This window comes from Canis lupus, chromosome 32, assembly GCF_011100685.1.
Source record: "Canis lupus familiaris isolate Mischka breed German Shepherd chromosome 32, alternate assembly UU_Cfam_GSD_1.0, whole genome shotgun sequence".
NCBI classification, from domain to species: domain Eukaryota; kingdom Metazoa; phylum Chordata; class Mammalia; order Carnivora; family Canidae; genus Canis; species Canis lupus.
Genome location: NC_049253.1, coordinates 32,950,635 through 32,966,111, shown reverse-complemented (window position 1 = coordinate 32,966,111; position 15,477 = coordinate 32,950,635). Strand labels below are relative to the sequence as shown.

The following is a 15,477-nucleotide window of genomic DNA, read 5'->3' as shown; positions in this document are numbered from 1 at the left end:
CTGGCATTGCCAGTGGCCATCTTCCTTGGCTAACCGAAGGACATCTGACTGTAAGAGGGGAGAACGACTCCAGTGCGTAGGCTCAGGTGACAGAGGATGGGAGAGAGTGAGAGAAGCATTGAGATTCTACTCCTTGCTTCAGACCCTGACTTCTGATAGTACTCCCTTAGATTAATTCCAATCCAAGGCCCCAGTACACCACACCTCCCAGCTATGTGAGCCAACAAATGCCCATTTTCCCTTTTAATTTGCTTAAAGAAGCTGAAGTTGAATTTAATTACTGTCACTTTGCAGCTAAAAAAACCTCTTGAGTAATAATTTACTTAAAACTATACTCTCTTAGCAGTGGAAAATTACTCTTTGAGAGAACAAAGAATGATTCTTGTTTGATTTGCATTCCTGAGGCAACAGCAAAACTATCACTGAGGGAATATTGTTTTTAGCATTCTACTTTCAAGGTTTTAGTGGTTACTGGCTACTAAGGTATATATGTATATATGTAGATACATGTTGCAGAGATAAGAGAAGATTTTTTTATTCCTCTAAATCCGTAGATATTTTTAGGTTTTGAAATACTTTTTTAAAATTTCAATTCCAGTAACAAAAAGATAATAGAATAAAATGAAATTTCAATTCCAGTAGACTTAACATACAGTATTATATTAGTTTCAGGTATAAAATATAGTGATTTAACAAGTCTATACATTACTAGGTGCTTATCAGGTTAAGTGTACTCCTTAATCCCCATCACTTATTTCACCCATGCCCCTACTCACCTCCCCTCTGGTAACCATCAGTTTGTTCTCTATATTTAAATGTCTGTTTTGGTTTTCTCTTTTTTCTTTGATCATTTATTTTGTTTGTTAAATACCACATGTAAGTGAAGTCATATGGTATTTGTCTTTCTCTGACTGACTTATTTTGTTTAGTATTATATTCTCTGTATCTATACATGTTGTTACAAATGGTAAGATTTCATTCTTTTTATGGCTGAGTAATAGTCCATTATATATATATATATCACATCTTCTTTATCCATTCATCTATCAATGAACATTTGGGCTGCTTTAATCTGGTTATTGCAAATAATGCCTCAGTAAACATAGGGGTGCATATATCTTCAAATTAATGTTTTTGTATTCTTTGGGTAAATATCCCATAGTTAAATTACTGAATCATATGGTAGTTCTATTTTTAATTTTTTTGAGAATTATCCATACTGTTTTTCACAGTGGCTGCACCAGTTTGCATTCCCACCAATAGTGTAAGGAGGTTCCTTTTTATCCATGTCCTTGCCAACACTTGTTGCTTCTTAGAGTTTTGATTTTAGCCATTCTAACAAATGTGAGGTGATATCTCATTGTGCTTTTGATTTGCATTTCCCTCATGATGAGTGCTATTGAGCATCATTTCATATGTCTGTTGGCCATCTGGATGTCTTCTTTGGAGAAATGCCTGTTCATGTCTTCTGCCCAATTTTTGATTGGATTATTTGGGGGTTTTTTTTTGGTGTTGAGTTACATAAGTTCTTTATATATTTTGGATGCTAATCCTTTCTCGTCATTTGCAAATATCTTCTGCCATTGAGTATTGTTGATTGTTTTCTTTGTTGCACAGAAGTTTTTTTATTTTGATATAATCCCAATAGTTCATTTTTGCTTTTCTTTCCTTTGCCTCAGGAGACATATCTAGAAAAATGTTGCTATAGCTGATGTCAGATAAATTACTGTCTGTGCTCTCTTCAAGGATATTTATGGTTTTAGGTCTCACATTTTGGCCTTTAATCCATTTTGAGTTTATTTTTGTGTATGGTGTAAGAAAGTGGTTCAGTTTCATTCTTTTACATGTTGCTGTCCAGTTTTCCCAGCACCATTTGTTGAAGAGACTTTTTCCCATTGTGAACTCTTTCCTCCTTTGTCGTAGATTAATTGACCATATAATTGTGGGTTTATTTTTGGGTTTTCTATTTTATTCCATTGATTTATATATCTATTTTTATGCCAGTACCATAATTGTTTTTGATTATTACATCTTTGTAATATAACTTGAAGTCTGGAAATGTGATACCTCCAGTTTTGTTTTATTTTTCAAGGTTGTTTTGGCTATTCAGAGTTTTTATGCTTGGATACAAATTTTAAGATTTTTTGTTATAGTTCTGTGGAAAATGCTGTTGCAACTTGATAGGGATTGCATTAAGTCTATAGACTGCTTTGAGTAGCATGGGCATTTTAACAATATTTGTTCTTCCAGTACCTGAGCATGGACTATCTTTCCATTTCTTTGTGTTGTCTTCAATTTCTTTCATCAATGTTTTATGGTTTTCAGAGTACAGGTTTTTCACCTCATTGGTTAAGTGTATTCCTAGGTACTTTATTATTTTTGGTGCAAGTGTAAATGGAATTGTTTTCTTAATTTCTCTTTCTGCTACTTCATTATTAGTATATAGAAATGCAACAAATTTTTCTATATGTATCCTGCAACCTTACTGAATTCATTTATCAATTTTAGTAGTATTTATGTGGGGTCTTCAGGGTTCTCTCTATGTAGTATCATGTTATCTGAAAATAGTGGAAGTATGACTTCTTCCTTACCAATCTGAATGGCTTTTATTTCTTTTTTCTTGTCTGATTTCTGTGGCTACAACTTTCAGTGCTATGCTGAATGGAAGTGGTGAGAGTAAACATCCCTGTCTTGTTCCTGACTGTAGGGGAAAAACTCTCAGTTTTTCACCATTGAGTAAGATGTTAGTTGTGGGTTTTTCACAGATGGCCTTTATTATGTTGAGGTATGTTCCCTCTAAACCTACGTTGCTGAAGAATTTTATCATAAATGAATGAATGAATACTTTGTCAAATGCTTTTTCTGCATCTATTGAAATGATCGTATTTTCTCTTTTATCCTTTCTCTTATGGATATAATGGATCACATAGATTTATTTGTGAATATTGAACCACCCTTGCAACTCAGGAATAAATCCCACTTGATCATGGTGAATGATTTTTTTCAATGTGTTGTTATATTCAGTTTGCTAATATTTTGTTGAGGATTTTTGTATCTCTGTTCATCAGGGGTATTGAGCTGAGTTCTCTCTCTCTCTCTTTCTCTCTGAAGTGTCTTTATTTGGTTTTGGTATCGAGTAATACTGACCGCACAGAATGAATTTGGAAGCTTTCCTTCCTTTTCTGTTTTTCAGAATAGTTTGAGAAGAGTGGGTATTAACTCCTCCTTAAATGTTTGGTAGAATTCACCTGTGAAGCCATATGGTCCTGAACTGTTGTTTGTTGGGAGTTTTTTGATTATTGATTCAATTACATTGCTGGTAATTTGGTCTATTCAAATTTCCTATTTCTTGTTCATTCAGTTTTGGGAGGTTTTATGTTTCTAGGAATTTATTCATTTCTTCTAGGCTGTCCAATTTTTTGGCATATAATTTTTCATAATATTTTTTGTTTGACTCTTCTCTCTCTCAGATGAATCTGGATAAAGCTTTATCAATTTTCTTGAACTTTTCAAAGAAGCAACTCATGGCTTTTGGCTTTTGGCTGGCTTCTTTGATCTGTTCTATTGTGTGTGTGTGTGTTTAAGTTTCTGTTTTGTTATTTCTGCTCTAATGCTTATTATTTCCTTCCTTCTTGCTGGTTTTGAGTTTTGTTTTTCTTCTTTTTCTAGCTCCTTCAGGTGTAAAGTTAGATTGTTTTTTTGAGATTTTTTTCTTGCTTTTTAAAATTTTTTTATTTATTTATTCATGAGAGGCACAGAGAGAGAGAGAGAGAGGCAGAGGCATAGGCAGTGGGAGAAGCAGGATCCATGCAGGGAGCCTGATGCAGGACTTGATCCCAGGACCCCAGGATCACAACCTGAGCCACACACAGATGCTCAACCACTGAGCCACCCAGGTATCCTGATTTTTCTTGCTTCTTGAGGTAAGCCTGTATTACCATAAATTAAGTTTTGAAATATTTTTTGACTTCACAGAAGAGTTGCAAAAATAGGATAGAATTCTCATTTGCCCTTCACCTAGCTTTTCCTAAAATTAACATCTCATATAACTATAGTAAGATGATCAAAAACAGCATAATCTTATCTGGTCCCCTAATCTCTGCCACCCGTTACACCCCTCACACTCTTTTCTTACCCATCCCCTATAGATACCAATCTCTTTAGTTTCTGGTTTATCTTCCTTTAATTTTTTTTTTGTATTCATGTAGAGAGGATCTGAGACCCAGCCCACAGCCCCAGCTGAATTCCCAGCTCACAGTCAGCACCAACTTATCATTTATCTTGAAAGTAGAGTCTCCCTCAGCTGATGTTGTGTGGAAGTAGATGTACTGCTTTCTCTGAGCTTTGCCCAAGTTGTGGATTTGTGAACAAAGTGAATAATTGCTAGTTTGTTGGAGTGGTTTGTTTCCAGAAATAGATACCTGGTGGAGCAGAGGGCAAACAATGTAATATAGATGGATCTTTAAAAATTTTAAAATTTTATTATGAAAGAGGGAAATTTGGCACTTGAACAAATTTAATTCTGTCTACTCCAGTTCCCCATAGATAATAGCCTTAAGAAATGACATGAAAATTGAAAAGGGAAAAAAAATTCACCCTTATACCATTATGAATTAGTTTCAAAAGAAACCAATATATTCTTCTACCATCTCTGACCTGTGATCTATATTTACATAAGGATTTTTACATTTTCAAAATAAAATTCACCTTTTTCTGCTCTGGATGTGATGTCAGAGTATGGTAGGTATGTGGCTGCTATCCTTCTATGCTCTTTTCTGTTGTACTGTTTTCCAGTGTATTTTAATTTCTTGTCTTCCTTCCTCCAATACGTGTCTTCATATTGTCCCTACAACTAGTATGCCCTTATGATGAGAAAAGGGATTTAATAAATGATTGTTAGGTGACAAATGAATAAATGATTAAACATGTATGGATGTTGTGTTTTTCAACAATTTATTTAATCCCTTGGTTTGGAAGTTACTGCTCCCACTACACACAAAAAACTATGTAATGCTTAATTTGGTATTTTATATAGATCAGGAGTAAATTCAAACAAAAAAGCTGTGAGTTGAGTTAGAAGGTAGATTAGTGGAGGAGGGGCAAGATGGCAGAAGAGTAGGGTCCCCAAGTCACCTGTCCCCACCAAATTACCTAGATAACCTTCAAATCATCCTGAAAATCTACGAATTCGGCCTGAGATTTAAAGAGAGACCAGCTGGAACGCTACAGTGAGAAGAGGTCGCGCTTCTATCAAGGTAGGAAGACGGGGAAAAAGAAATAAAGACACAAAAGGCCTCCAAGGGGGAGGGGCCCCGCGAGGAGCCGGGCTGAGGCCGGGGCGAGGGTCCCCAGGACAGGAGAGCCCCGTCCCGGAGGAGCAGGAGCTGCAACAACCTTCCCGGGCGGAAAGGGGCTCGCGGGGAGGTGGAGCAGGACCCAGGAGGGCGGGGATGCCCTCGGGCTCCCGGGGACACTAACAGACACCTGCGCCCCGGGAGAGTGCGCCGAGCTCCCTAAGGGCTGCAGCGCGCACGGCGGGACCCGGAGCAGCTCGGGGCGCTCGGGGGCGGCTCCGCGGAGGGGGCTGCAGGGGCGGGAGCAGCTCGGGGGGGCTCGGGGGCGGCTCCGCGGAGGGGGCTGCAGGGCGGGAGCAGCTCGGGGGCCTCGGGCGGCGGCTCCCCGGAGGGGGCTGCGGCCCGGGAGCACAAATCCAACAGCGCAGACCGGGAGCACTGGGCGCCGGGACACAGCCCAGGATCCGGCCTCCCCCCGGGACAGGCAGAGGCCGGGAGGGCCCAGGACCGCAAGGACGCTCCTGCCCCGAGCTGAGCAGATCAGCGGCCCCGCCTGGAGCCTCCAGGCCCTGCAGACGGAGAGCTCTGGAGCTACTGCGGGGGCTGACTCCAGGGCTGCAGAGCTGGCCCCGCCACTGCGGTTGTTCCTCCTGGGGCCTCACGGGGTGAACAACCCCCACTGAGCCCTGCACCAGGCAGGGGACAGAGCAGCTCCCCCAAGTGCTAACACCTGAAAATCAGCACAACAGGCCCCTCCCCCAGAAGACCAGCTAGACGGACCAGTTCCAGGGGAAGCCAAGGGACTTAAAGTACACAGAATCAGGAGATACTCCCCTGTGGTTTGTTTTTTTGTTTGTTTGTTTTTTTGTTTTTTGTTTTTTTGTTTTTTGTTTTTTGCTTTTTGATTTCTGTTTGCTTCCCCACCCTTTATTTCCTCTCTTTCTTTTTCTTTCTCTTTTTCTTCTTTTTTTTCTTTTTTCTTCCTTTTTTCTTTTTCTCTTTTCTTTCCTTCTTTCTCTCCTCTCTTTTTCTCCTTTTCCCAATACAACTTGTTTTTTGGCCACTCTGCACTGAGCAAAATGACTAGAAGGAAAACCTCACCTCAAAAGAAAGAATCAGAAACAGTCCTCTCTCCCACAGAGTTACAAAATCTGGATTACAATTCAATGTCAGAAAGCCAATTCAGAAGCACTATTATACAGCTACTGGTGGCTCTAGAAAAGAGCATAAAGGACTCAAGAGACTTCATGACTGCAGAATTTAGATCCAATCAGGCAGAAATTAAAAATCAACTGAATGAGATGCAATCCAAAATAGAAGTCCTAACGACAAGGGTTAACAAGGTGGAAGAACGAGTGAGTGACATAGAAGACAAGTTGATGGCAAAGAGGGAAACTGAGGAATAAAGAGACAAACAATTAAAAGACCATGAAGATAGATTAAGGGAAATAAACAACAGCCTGAGGAAGAAAAACCTACATTTAATTGGGGTTCCCGAGGGCACTGAAAGGGCCAGAGGGCCAGAATATGTATTTGAACAAATCATAGTTGAAAACTTTCCTAATCTGGAAAGGGAAACAAGCATTCAGATCCAGGAAATAGAGAGATCCCCCCGTAAAATCAATAAAAACCGTTCAACATCTCGACATTTAATAGTTAAGCTTGCAAATTCCAAAGATAAAGAGAAGATCCTTAAAGCAGCAAGAGACAAGAAATCCCTGACTTTTATGGGGAGGAGTATTAGGGTAACAGCAGACCTCTCCACAGAGACCTGGCAGGCCAGAAAGGGCTGGCAGGATATATTCAGGGTCCTAAATGAGAAGAACATGCAACCAAGAATACTTTATCCAGCAAGGCTCTCATTCAGAATGGAAGGAGAGATAAAGAGCTTCCAAGATAGGCAGAAACTGAAAGAATATGTGACCTCCAAGCCAGCTCTGCAAGAAATTTTAAGGGGGACTCTTAAAATTCCCCTTTAAGAAGAAGTTCAGTGGAACAATCCACAAAAACAAGGACTGAATAGATATCATGATGACACTAAACTCATATCTTTCAGTAGTAACTCTGAACGTGAATGGGCTTAATGACCCCATCAGAAGGCGCAGGGTTTCAGACTGGATAAAAAAGCAGGACCCATCTATTTGCTGTCTACAAGAGACTCATTTTAGACAGAAGGACACCTACAGCCTGAAAATAAAAGGTTGGAGAACCATTTACCATTCGAATGGTCCTCAAAAGAAAGCAGGGGTAGCCATCCTTATATCAGATAAACTAAAATTTACCCCAAAGACTGTAGTGAGAGATGAAGAGGGACACTATCTCATACTTAAAGGATCTATCCAACAAGAGGACAATCCTCAATATATATGCCCCGAATGAGGAGCTGCCAAATATATCAATTAATAACCAAAGTGAAGAAATACTTAGATAATAATACATTTATACTTTGTGACTTCAATCTAGCTCTTTCTATACTCGATAGGTCTTCTAAGCACAACATCTCCAAAGAAACGAGAGCTTTAAATGATACACTGGACCAGATGGATTTCACAGATATCTACAGAACTTTACATCCAAACTCAACTGAATACACATTCTTCTCAAGTGCACATGGAACTTTCTCCAGAATAGACCACATACTGGGTCACAAATCGGGTCTGAACCGATACCAAAAGATTGGGATCGTCCCCTGCATATTCTCAGACCATAATGCCTTGAAATTAGAACTAAATCACAACAAGAAGTTTGGAAGGACCTCAAACACGTGGAGGCTAAGGACCATCCTGCTAAAAGATGAAAGGGTCAACTAGGAAATTAAGGAAGAATTAAAAAGGTTCATGGAAAGTAATGAGAATGAAGATACAACCGTTCAAAATCTTTGGGATGCAGCAAAAGCAGTCCTAAGGGGGAAATACATCGCAATACAAGCATCCATTCAAAAACTGGAAAGAACTCAAATACAAAAGCTAACCTTACACCTACAGGAGCTAGAGAAAAAACAGCAAATAGATCCTACACCCATCAGAAGAAGAGAGTTAATAAAGATTCGAGCAGAACTCAAAGAAATCGAGACCAGAAGAACTGTGGAACAGATCAACAGAACCAGGAGTTGGTTCTTTGAAAGAATTAGTAAGATAGATAAACCATTAGCCAGCCTTATTAAAAAGAAGAGAGAGAAGACTCAAATTAATAAAATCATGAGTGAGAAAGGAGAGATCACGACCAACACCAAGGAAATACAAACGATTTTAAAAACATATTATGAACAGCTATACACCAATAAATTAGGCAATCTAGAAGAAATGGACGCAATCCTGGAAAGCCACAAACTACCAAAACTGGAACAGGAAGAAATAGAAAACCTGAACAGGCCAATAACCAGGGAGGAAATTGAAGCAGTCATCAAAAACCTCCCAAGACACAAAAGTCCAGGGCCAGATGGCTTCCCAGGGGAATTCTATCAAATGTTTAAAGAAGAAATCATACCTATTCTACTAAAGCTGTTTGGAAAGATAGAAAGAGATGGAGTACTTCCAAATTCGTTCTATGAGGCCAACATCACCTTAATTCCAAAACCAGACAAAGACCACAACAAAAAGGAGAATTACAGACCAATATCCCTGATGAACATGGATGCAAAAATTCTCAACAAGATACTAGCTAATAGGATGCAACAGTACATTAAGAAGATTATTCACCATGACCAAGTAGGATTTATCCCCGGGACACAAGGCTGGTTCAACACTCGTAAAACAATCAATGTGATTCATCATATCAGCAAGAGAAAAACCAAGAACCATATGATCCTCTCGTAGATGCAGAGAAAGCATTTGACAAAATACAGCATCCATTCCTGATCAAAACTCTTCAGAGTGTAGGGATAGAGGGAACATTCCTCAACATCTTAAAAGCCATCTACGAAAAGCCCACAGCAAATATCATTCTCAATGGGGAAGCACTGGGAGCCTTTCCCCTAAGATCAGGAACAAGACAGGGATGTCCACTCTCACCACTGCTGTTCAACATAGTACTGGAAGTCCTAGCCTCAGCAATCAGACAACAAAAAGACATTAAAGGCATTCAAATTGGCAAAGAAGAAGTCAAACTCTCCCTCTTCGCCAATGGTGTGATACTCTACATAGAAAATCCAAAAGCCTCCACCCCAAGATTGCTAGAACTTATACAGCAATTTGGTAGCATGGCAGGATACAAAATCAATGCCCAGAAATCAGTGGCATTTCTATACGCTAACAATGAGACTGAAGAAAGAGAAATTAAGGAGTCCATCCCATTGACAATTGCACCCAAAAGCATAAGATACCTAGGAATAAACCTAACCAAAGAGGTAAAGGATCTATACCCTAAAAACTATAGAACACTTCTGAAAGAAATTGAGGAAGACACAAAGAGATGGAAAAATATTCCATGCTCATGGATTGGCAGAATTAATATTGTGAAAATGTCAATGTTACCCAGGGCAATATACACGTTTAATGCAATCCCTATCAAAATACCATGGACTTTCTTCAGAGAGTTGGAACAAATTATTTTAAGGTTTGTGTGGAATCAGAAAAGACCCCGAATAGCCAGGGGAATTTTAAAAAAGAAAACCATATCTGGGGGCATCACAATGCCAGATTTCAGGTTGGACTACAAAGCTGTGGTCATCGAGACAGTGTGGTACTGGCACAAAAACAGACACATAGATCAATGGAACAGAATAGAGAATCCAGAAGTGGACCCTCAACTTTATGGTCAACTAATATTTGATAAAGGAGGAAAGACTATCCATTGGAAGAAAGACAGTCTCTTCAATAAATGGTGCTGGGAAAATTGGACATCCACATGCAGAAGAATGAAACTAGACCACTCTCTTTCACCAGACACAAAGATAAACTCAAAATGGATGAAAGATCTAAATGTGAGACAGGATTCCATCAAAATCCTAGAGGAGAACACAGGCAACACCCTTTTTGAACGCAGCCACAGTAACTTCTTGCAAGATACATCCACGAAGGCAAAAGAAACAAAAGCAAAAATGAACTATTGGGACTTCATCAAGATAAGAAGCTTTTGCACAGCAAAGGATACAGTCAACAAAACCAAAAGACAACCTACAGAATGGGAGAAGATATTTGCAAATGACATATCAGATAAAGGGCTAGTTTCCAAGATCTATAAAGAACTTATTAAACTCAACACCCAAGAAACAAACAATCCAATCATGAAATGGGCAAAAGACATGAAGAGAAATCTCACAGAGGAAGACATAGACATGGCCAACACGCACATGAGAAAATGCTCTGCATCACTTGCCATCAGGGAAATACAAATCAAAACCACAATGAGATACCACCTCACCCCAGTGAGAATGGGGAAAATTAACAAGGCAGGAAACCACAAATGTTGGAGAGGATGCGGAGAAAAGGGAACCCTCCTGCACTGTTGGTGGGAATGTGAACTGGTGCAGCCACTCTGGAAAACTGTTGGAGGTTCCTCAAAGAGTTAAAAATAGACCTGCCCTGTGACCCAGCAATTGCACTGTTGGGGATTTACCCCAAAGATACAGATGCAATGAAACGCCGGGACACCTGCACCCCGATGTTTCTAGCAGCAATGTCCACAATAGCCAAACTGTGGAAGGAGCCTTGGTGTCCATCGGCAGATGAATGGATAAAGAAGATGTGGTTTATGTATACAATGGAATATTCCTCAGCCATTAGAAACGACAAATACCCACCATTTGCTTCAACGTGGATGGAACTGGAGGGTATTATGCTGAGTGAAGTAAGTCAATCAGAGAAGGACAGTGTATGTTCTCATTCATTTGGGGAATATAAATAATAGTGAAAGGGAATATAAGGGAAGGGAGAAGAAATGTGTGGGAAATATCAGAAAGGGAGACAGAACATAAAGACTCCTAACTCTGGGAAACGAACTAGGGGTGGTGGAAGGGGAGGAGGGCGGGGGGTGGGGGTGAATGGGTGACGGGCACTGAGGGGGGCACTTGACGGGATGAGCACTGGGTGTTATTCTGTATGTTGGTAAATTGGACACCAATAAAAAATAAATTTATTTAAAAAAAGAAGGTAGATTAGTGATTGGCAGAGGCTAGGGAGAAGGAAGATGGGAAATGGCTGCTAATGAGTACATATTTCCTTTTTATTTTATTTATTTTATTTTATTTTATTTTATTTTATTTATTTATTCATGAGAGACAGAGAGCGAGAGACAGAGAGACAGAGAGACAAAGAGAGAGAGAGAGACAGAGACAGAGAGACAGAGAAAGGCAGAGACACAGGCAGAGGTAGAAGCAGGCTCCATGCAGGGAGCCTGACGCAGGTCTCAATCCCCTGTCCCCAGGATCACACCCCGGTCCCAAGGCGGCGCTAAACCGCTGAGCCACCCAGGCTGCCCTGAGTACAGATTTTCTAAGAAAGAAAACATTCTGGAATTAGATAGTGGCGATGGTTTGCATAACTTTGTGACTATGCCAAAAACCACTGAACGGTACTTTAAAGGGGGGAATTTTATGGTATGTGAATTTTATGTCAAAATTTTAAAAGCTATGAATTGGAAATTCTTTTCTTTCCATATTTAAGTTTATTTATATTTATTTTTTTTAAAGTAATCTCTATACAAAACGTGGGGCTCAAACTCACACACACAAGATCAAGAGTCACATACTCTATCAACTGAGCCAATCAAGCACCCCTCATCTTTTCTTTTCCTATATTAGAAGAAAGTTACAGATGGAGTTAAACTCTTTGTTCAATACATTTTTCTAATCAGCATCTGGAATAACTAGAGCTATCATTCATATCAAACAGAGGGCCAGTTGCTTTTGAAATTATTATTTTTGTGAAATCATTAATGTTCTTCTAACCAGAAAGTTGGCCATTACATAAATATTTTCATAGAAAAACTAAACACTTCCAGATGTGAATGAGGACAAAACATGTATATTCCTCAATAGGCTCTTATCATGTAATGTGTAAATGAATCTTAATTTCATTTGCTTATATTCTGGGCCCATTGCTATAAATATTGTTAGAAATCATGGCATTTCTCCAGATGAAGTAGTATCCTTAAAGAATTGATGGCAAAGAACATTTTGGCTTATTGTTCGTTGTTTTTTAGTTAAAGCATGCAAACTAAATACAGATCATAAAGCTTACTGGGAATAGAAGACTGAAGAGTCCACCCTCTAAACACCGAGAAACCAGCTTTAACAATAAGCATGGTGCAAAGAAGTAGTCCAGTTCACATAGTTATTTCCCCAGCCAAACATTCTCTCAGTGGGAAGGAATATGAAGAGAACAAAGATCGAATGAATTACAAATTGCTTGGTAAGAGAAGATCAATATTATAAAACTAGTTTCTGTGGAAATCTATTTCTGTAGTGAGAGCCTCTTTCACTTCTAGCTCATGCCAACAACTGAAGTCTGGTGGTTTAAAACATGAAAAAAATTATGTCTGGTGGGAATACAGTCCCAGAAGTTTATAATCGGGAATATGATTTTTTCGGTATCATATTCCATACCTGCTATGGAAGAGGTTGTGAGACTTCTTTCCCTGGGTAAAATATATCTTTATTGTAGGACTCCTCCCTGTAGATGAAAATCCTGTTCTGTATCTTGATGAAAGACTCTCCATTTCTTAGGGAGCATAGGCTCCATACTCAATAGCTATAGACTCGTAGGATGCCCAGGCTACTCCTTGAAATTTGATAACTCTTATTGGGAGGGACCATATATAGGCTATAAGGTAACAGAACCAACTTACGTGCCTCTTTTCCCCAAATGAAATAAAACAAAACAAAAAAGAAACAAGAGCCTGAGGGCAGGGATATAAATAATCCTTAGAAATAACCAGAACCAAGGAATTGAACAGGGTTGAGGTCTCTATTTGTAATTTTCTTTCTTTTTTTTTTTTTTTTCAGACTGACCTTTTCTGAAATAGCGAGTGGTCATATGGCGTTGTGTTAATCATATAAAAGATGGCATTCCTTGGGATGCTTGGGTGGCTCTGTCAGTTAAGCATCTGAAGCTAGGTTTCAGCTCAGGTTATGATCTCAGGGTCATGAGATCGGGCCCCGAGTTGGGCTCCACACTCAGTATGGCATCTGTTTGGGATTTTCTCTCCTTTTCCCTCTGCCCCTCCTGCTTGTACTCTTTCTCTTTAAACATAAATAAATCTTAAAAAAAAAAAAAGAAAGAAAAAGATAGGCTTTTCTCTACACACTGGAGCAGAAACTGCAGATTCAACCTGTGATGACTCAGGCTTGCCTGGCACTTGGGCGAAGTATAAGGAAGAAGGCACAGGTGCCCCAATGGGGGTCCTTTGGTCTCTGTGTAATGGCTTAATAGGAACCTGGGATCTTAGCTGTGTCTTTTTGGTTTCATGGGCATCACACCACTGTCAGAGATTCTAAGATGATTGGACTCAACTCTGTTATTGAGCCCACAGACCCACAAGAGATCTTAAATTTCCTCCCCAATATCAAGAAGGCCTCCTGATCCCTCTTACCTTCCTCCCCATCCCAATGGGAAAGAAAACTAAGGTGTATATGAGAAATTGTGGCTATGGTGGAAGCTTCTGGAGACATTAGAAAACTAACGATCGTACAAATTGGGGAGAGGGAGAAGAATATATGATTAAAACAGTGAGAGACCAAGGCTTGAGGACTCCCTAGGAAGGTGAGTCATTTGTACCCCTTCAATCTTAAACATTTTTGTTCAACATGCCAACCTCCTCCCTGTATCATAGAGAAATTTAATCTTTTCTTAAAATTGAAGTACAGTAGACATGCAATATTATATTAGTTTCAGGTGTATAACAGTGATCTGACAATTCTATATATCACCCAATGCTCGCCACAGTAAGTGTAGTTACCTTCTGTTATCGTACAAAGTAATTACAGTATTATTGATTATATTCCCTATGCTGTGCTTTTCATTCCCTTACTCCCTTATTTTATAGGAGTCATTTAATCTTTGGGAAGTTGAAACCAATTTAAGATGCCAATGATGGCAAATTATAGTAACCACTTACCTTCACAATTATAAAATTGTCTTAATAGAAAATGTAAATGTGTATTGTTTTTTACAAGTTTCCATTTTTCTTCAAAATAGTACAAGGAAATAACTAAAAGTTTTCAAGTAATATAGGTTTTATAATGAACAGCAGGAGCTTCATGGTACGTCCTTTCTATTGTTGAAATCCTGCTCCAGAGAGGGAAGTAATTTTAACTTGATTATTTCTGCTTCTGTTTTTAGGTTTCCTGGGGTTTATCTCTGTATCTCTGAATAATATATTATACTGTTGTGTCCTGATGAACAATTTTAGGCATTATCTAAGACTTGCCTTAGGAGGATTATGCATTTACAGCTTTCCTCTTCCTCCTCTTTTTCAATATAGCACCAGGTCTATTTTTAGTTCCCACTTTAATTCCTTTATAACTTTATTTTTTTAAAAGATTTTATTTATTTATTCATGAGAGACACACAAAGAGAGGCAGAGACACAGGCAGAGGTAGAAGCAGTCTCCCCACAAGGAACCTGATTCAGAACTTGATCCCAGGACCCTGGGATCATGCCCTAAGCCAAAGGCAGATGCTCAACCACTGAGCCACTCAGGTGTCCCAGTACTATCTACTTTAGACAGACCCCTTGACTTACCATTTATAAGATGAGAAGAGCAGTGTCAGTAGCATGTCCTTCTGCTACCCTCCCCATTTCTACCTCCCAACCTCTGTAAATCTCTACTTTTACTTGCATGTTTTCACAACCGGTAAAACTTACATCCTGTTCTATACCCATAATTAGGCAATTTGTGCTTTGCTTAATGGTTGAACCTCAGTACTTGACAAGGCAATATTAACATTATTATGATTATGTGAATATTGTTAAGGGCATAGCCAAGCTTCAGTTTTCTTTATCCATTCACTAAACCCTTACTAATTGCTAGGTGCTTTTCTAATTGCTCTACAATTGCTAACTAACTCAGTCCTATAATAGCCCTATGGTGAAGCACTATTTTTAACCTTATTTTTTAGTGATGAAACTGCCAGGCAGAGAGGTTAAGGAAGTTGCCAAAGATCACAGAATTAGTTAGCTGGTGAGTCAGGAATTGTTTTTCTCTGAAGCTTCTATTCATTTTTTTTTTTACAACAGTTTTTCCC

The 15,477-nt window shown here is 39.2% G+C and overlaps 1 protein-coding gene across 2 annotated transcripts in view; it reads right to left on the bottom strand.

The window, feature by feature from the left end:
- The window catches only part of PLAC8B (placenta specific 8 B), a 45,626-nt gene extending 30,551 nt beyond the window's left edge, over nucleotides 1–15,075 (bottom strand). Inside the window, exon 1 of one of the 2 annotated variants that reach the window (XM_038582259.1) lies at nucleotides 14,975–15,075. In XM_038582259.1, the coding sequence (XP_038438187.1) occupies nucleotides 14,975–15,009 (35 nt within the window). In that variant the 5' untranslated portion in view covers nucleotides 15,010–15,075. The remainder of the gene's footprint in view (nucleotides 1–14,974) is intronic. The other variant, XM_038582260.1, reaches the window with a different exon arrangement.
- Nucleotides 15,076–15,477: the final 402 nt, after the last annotated feature.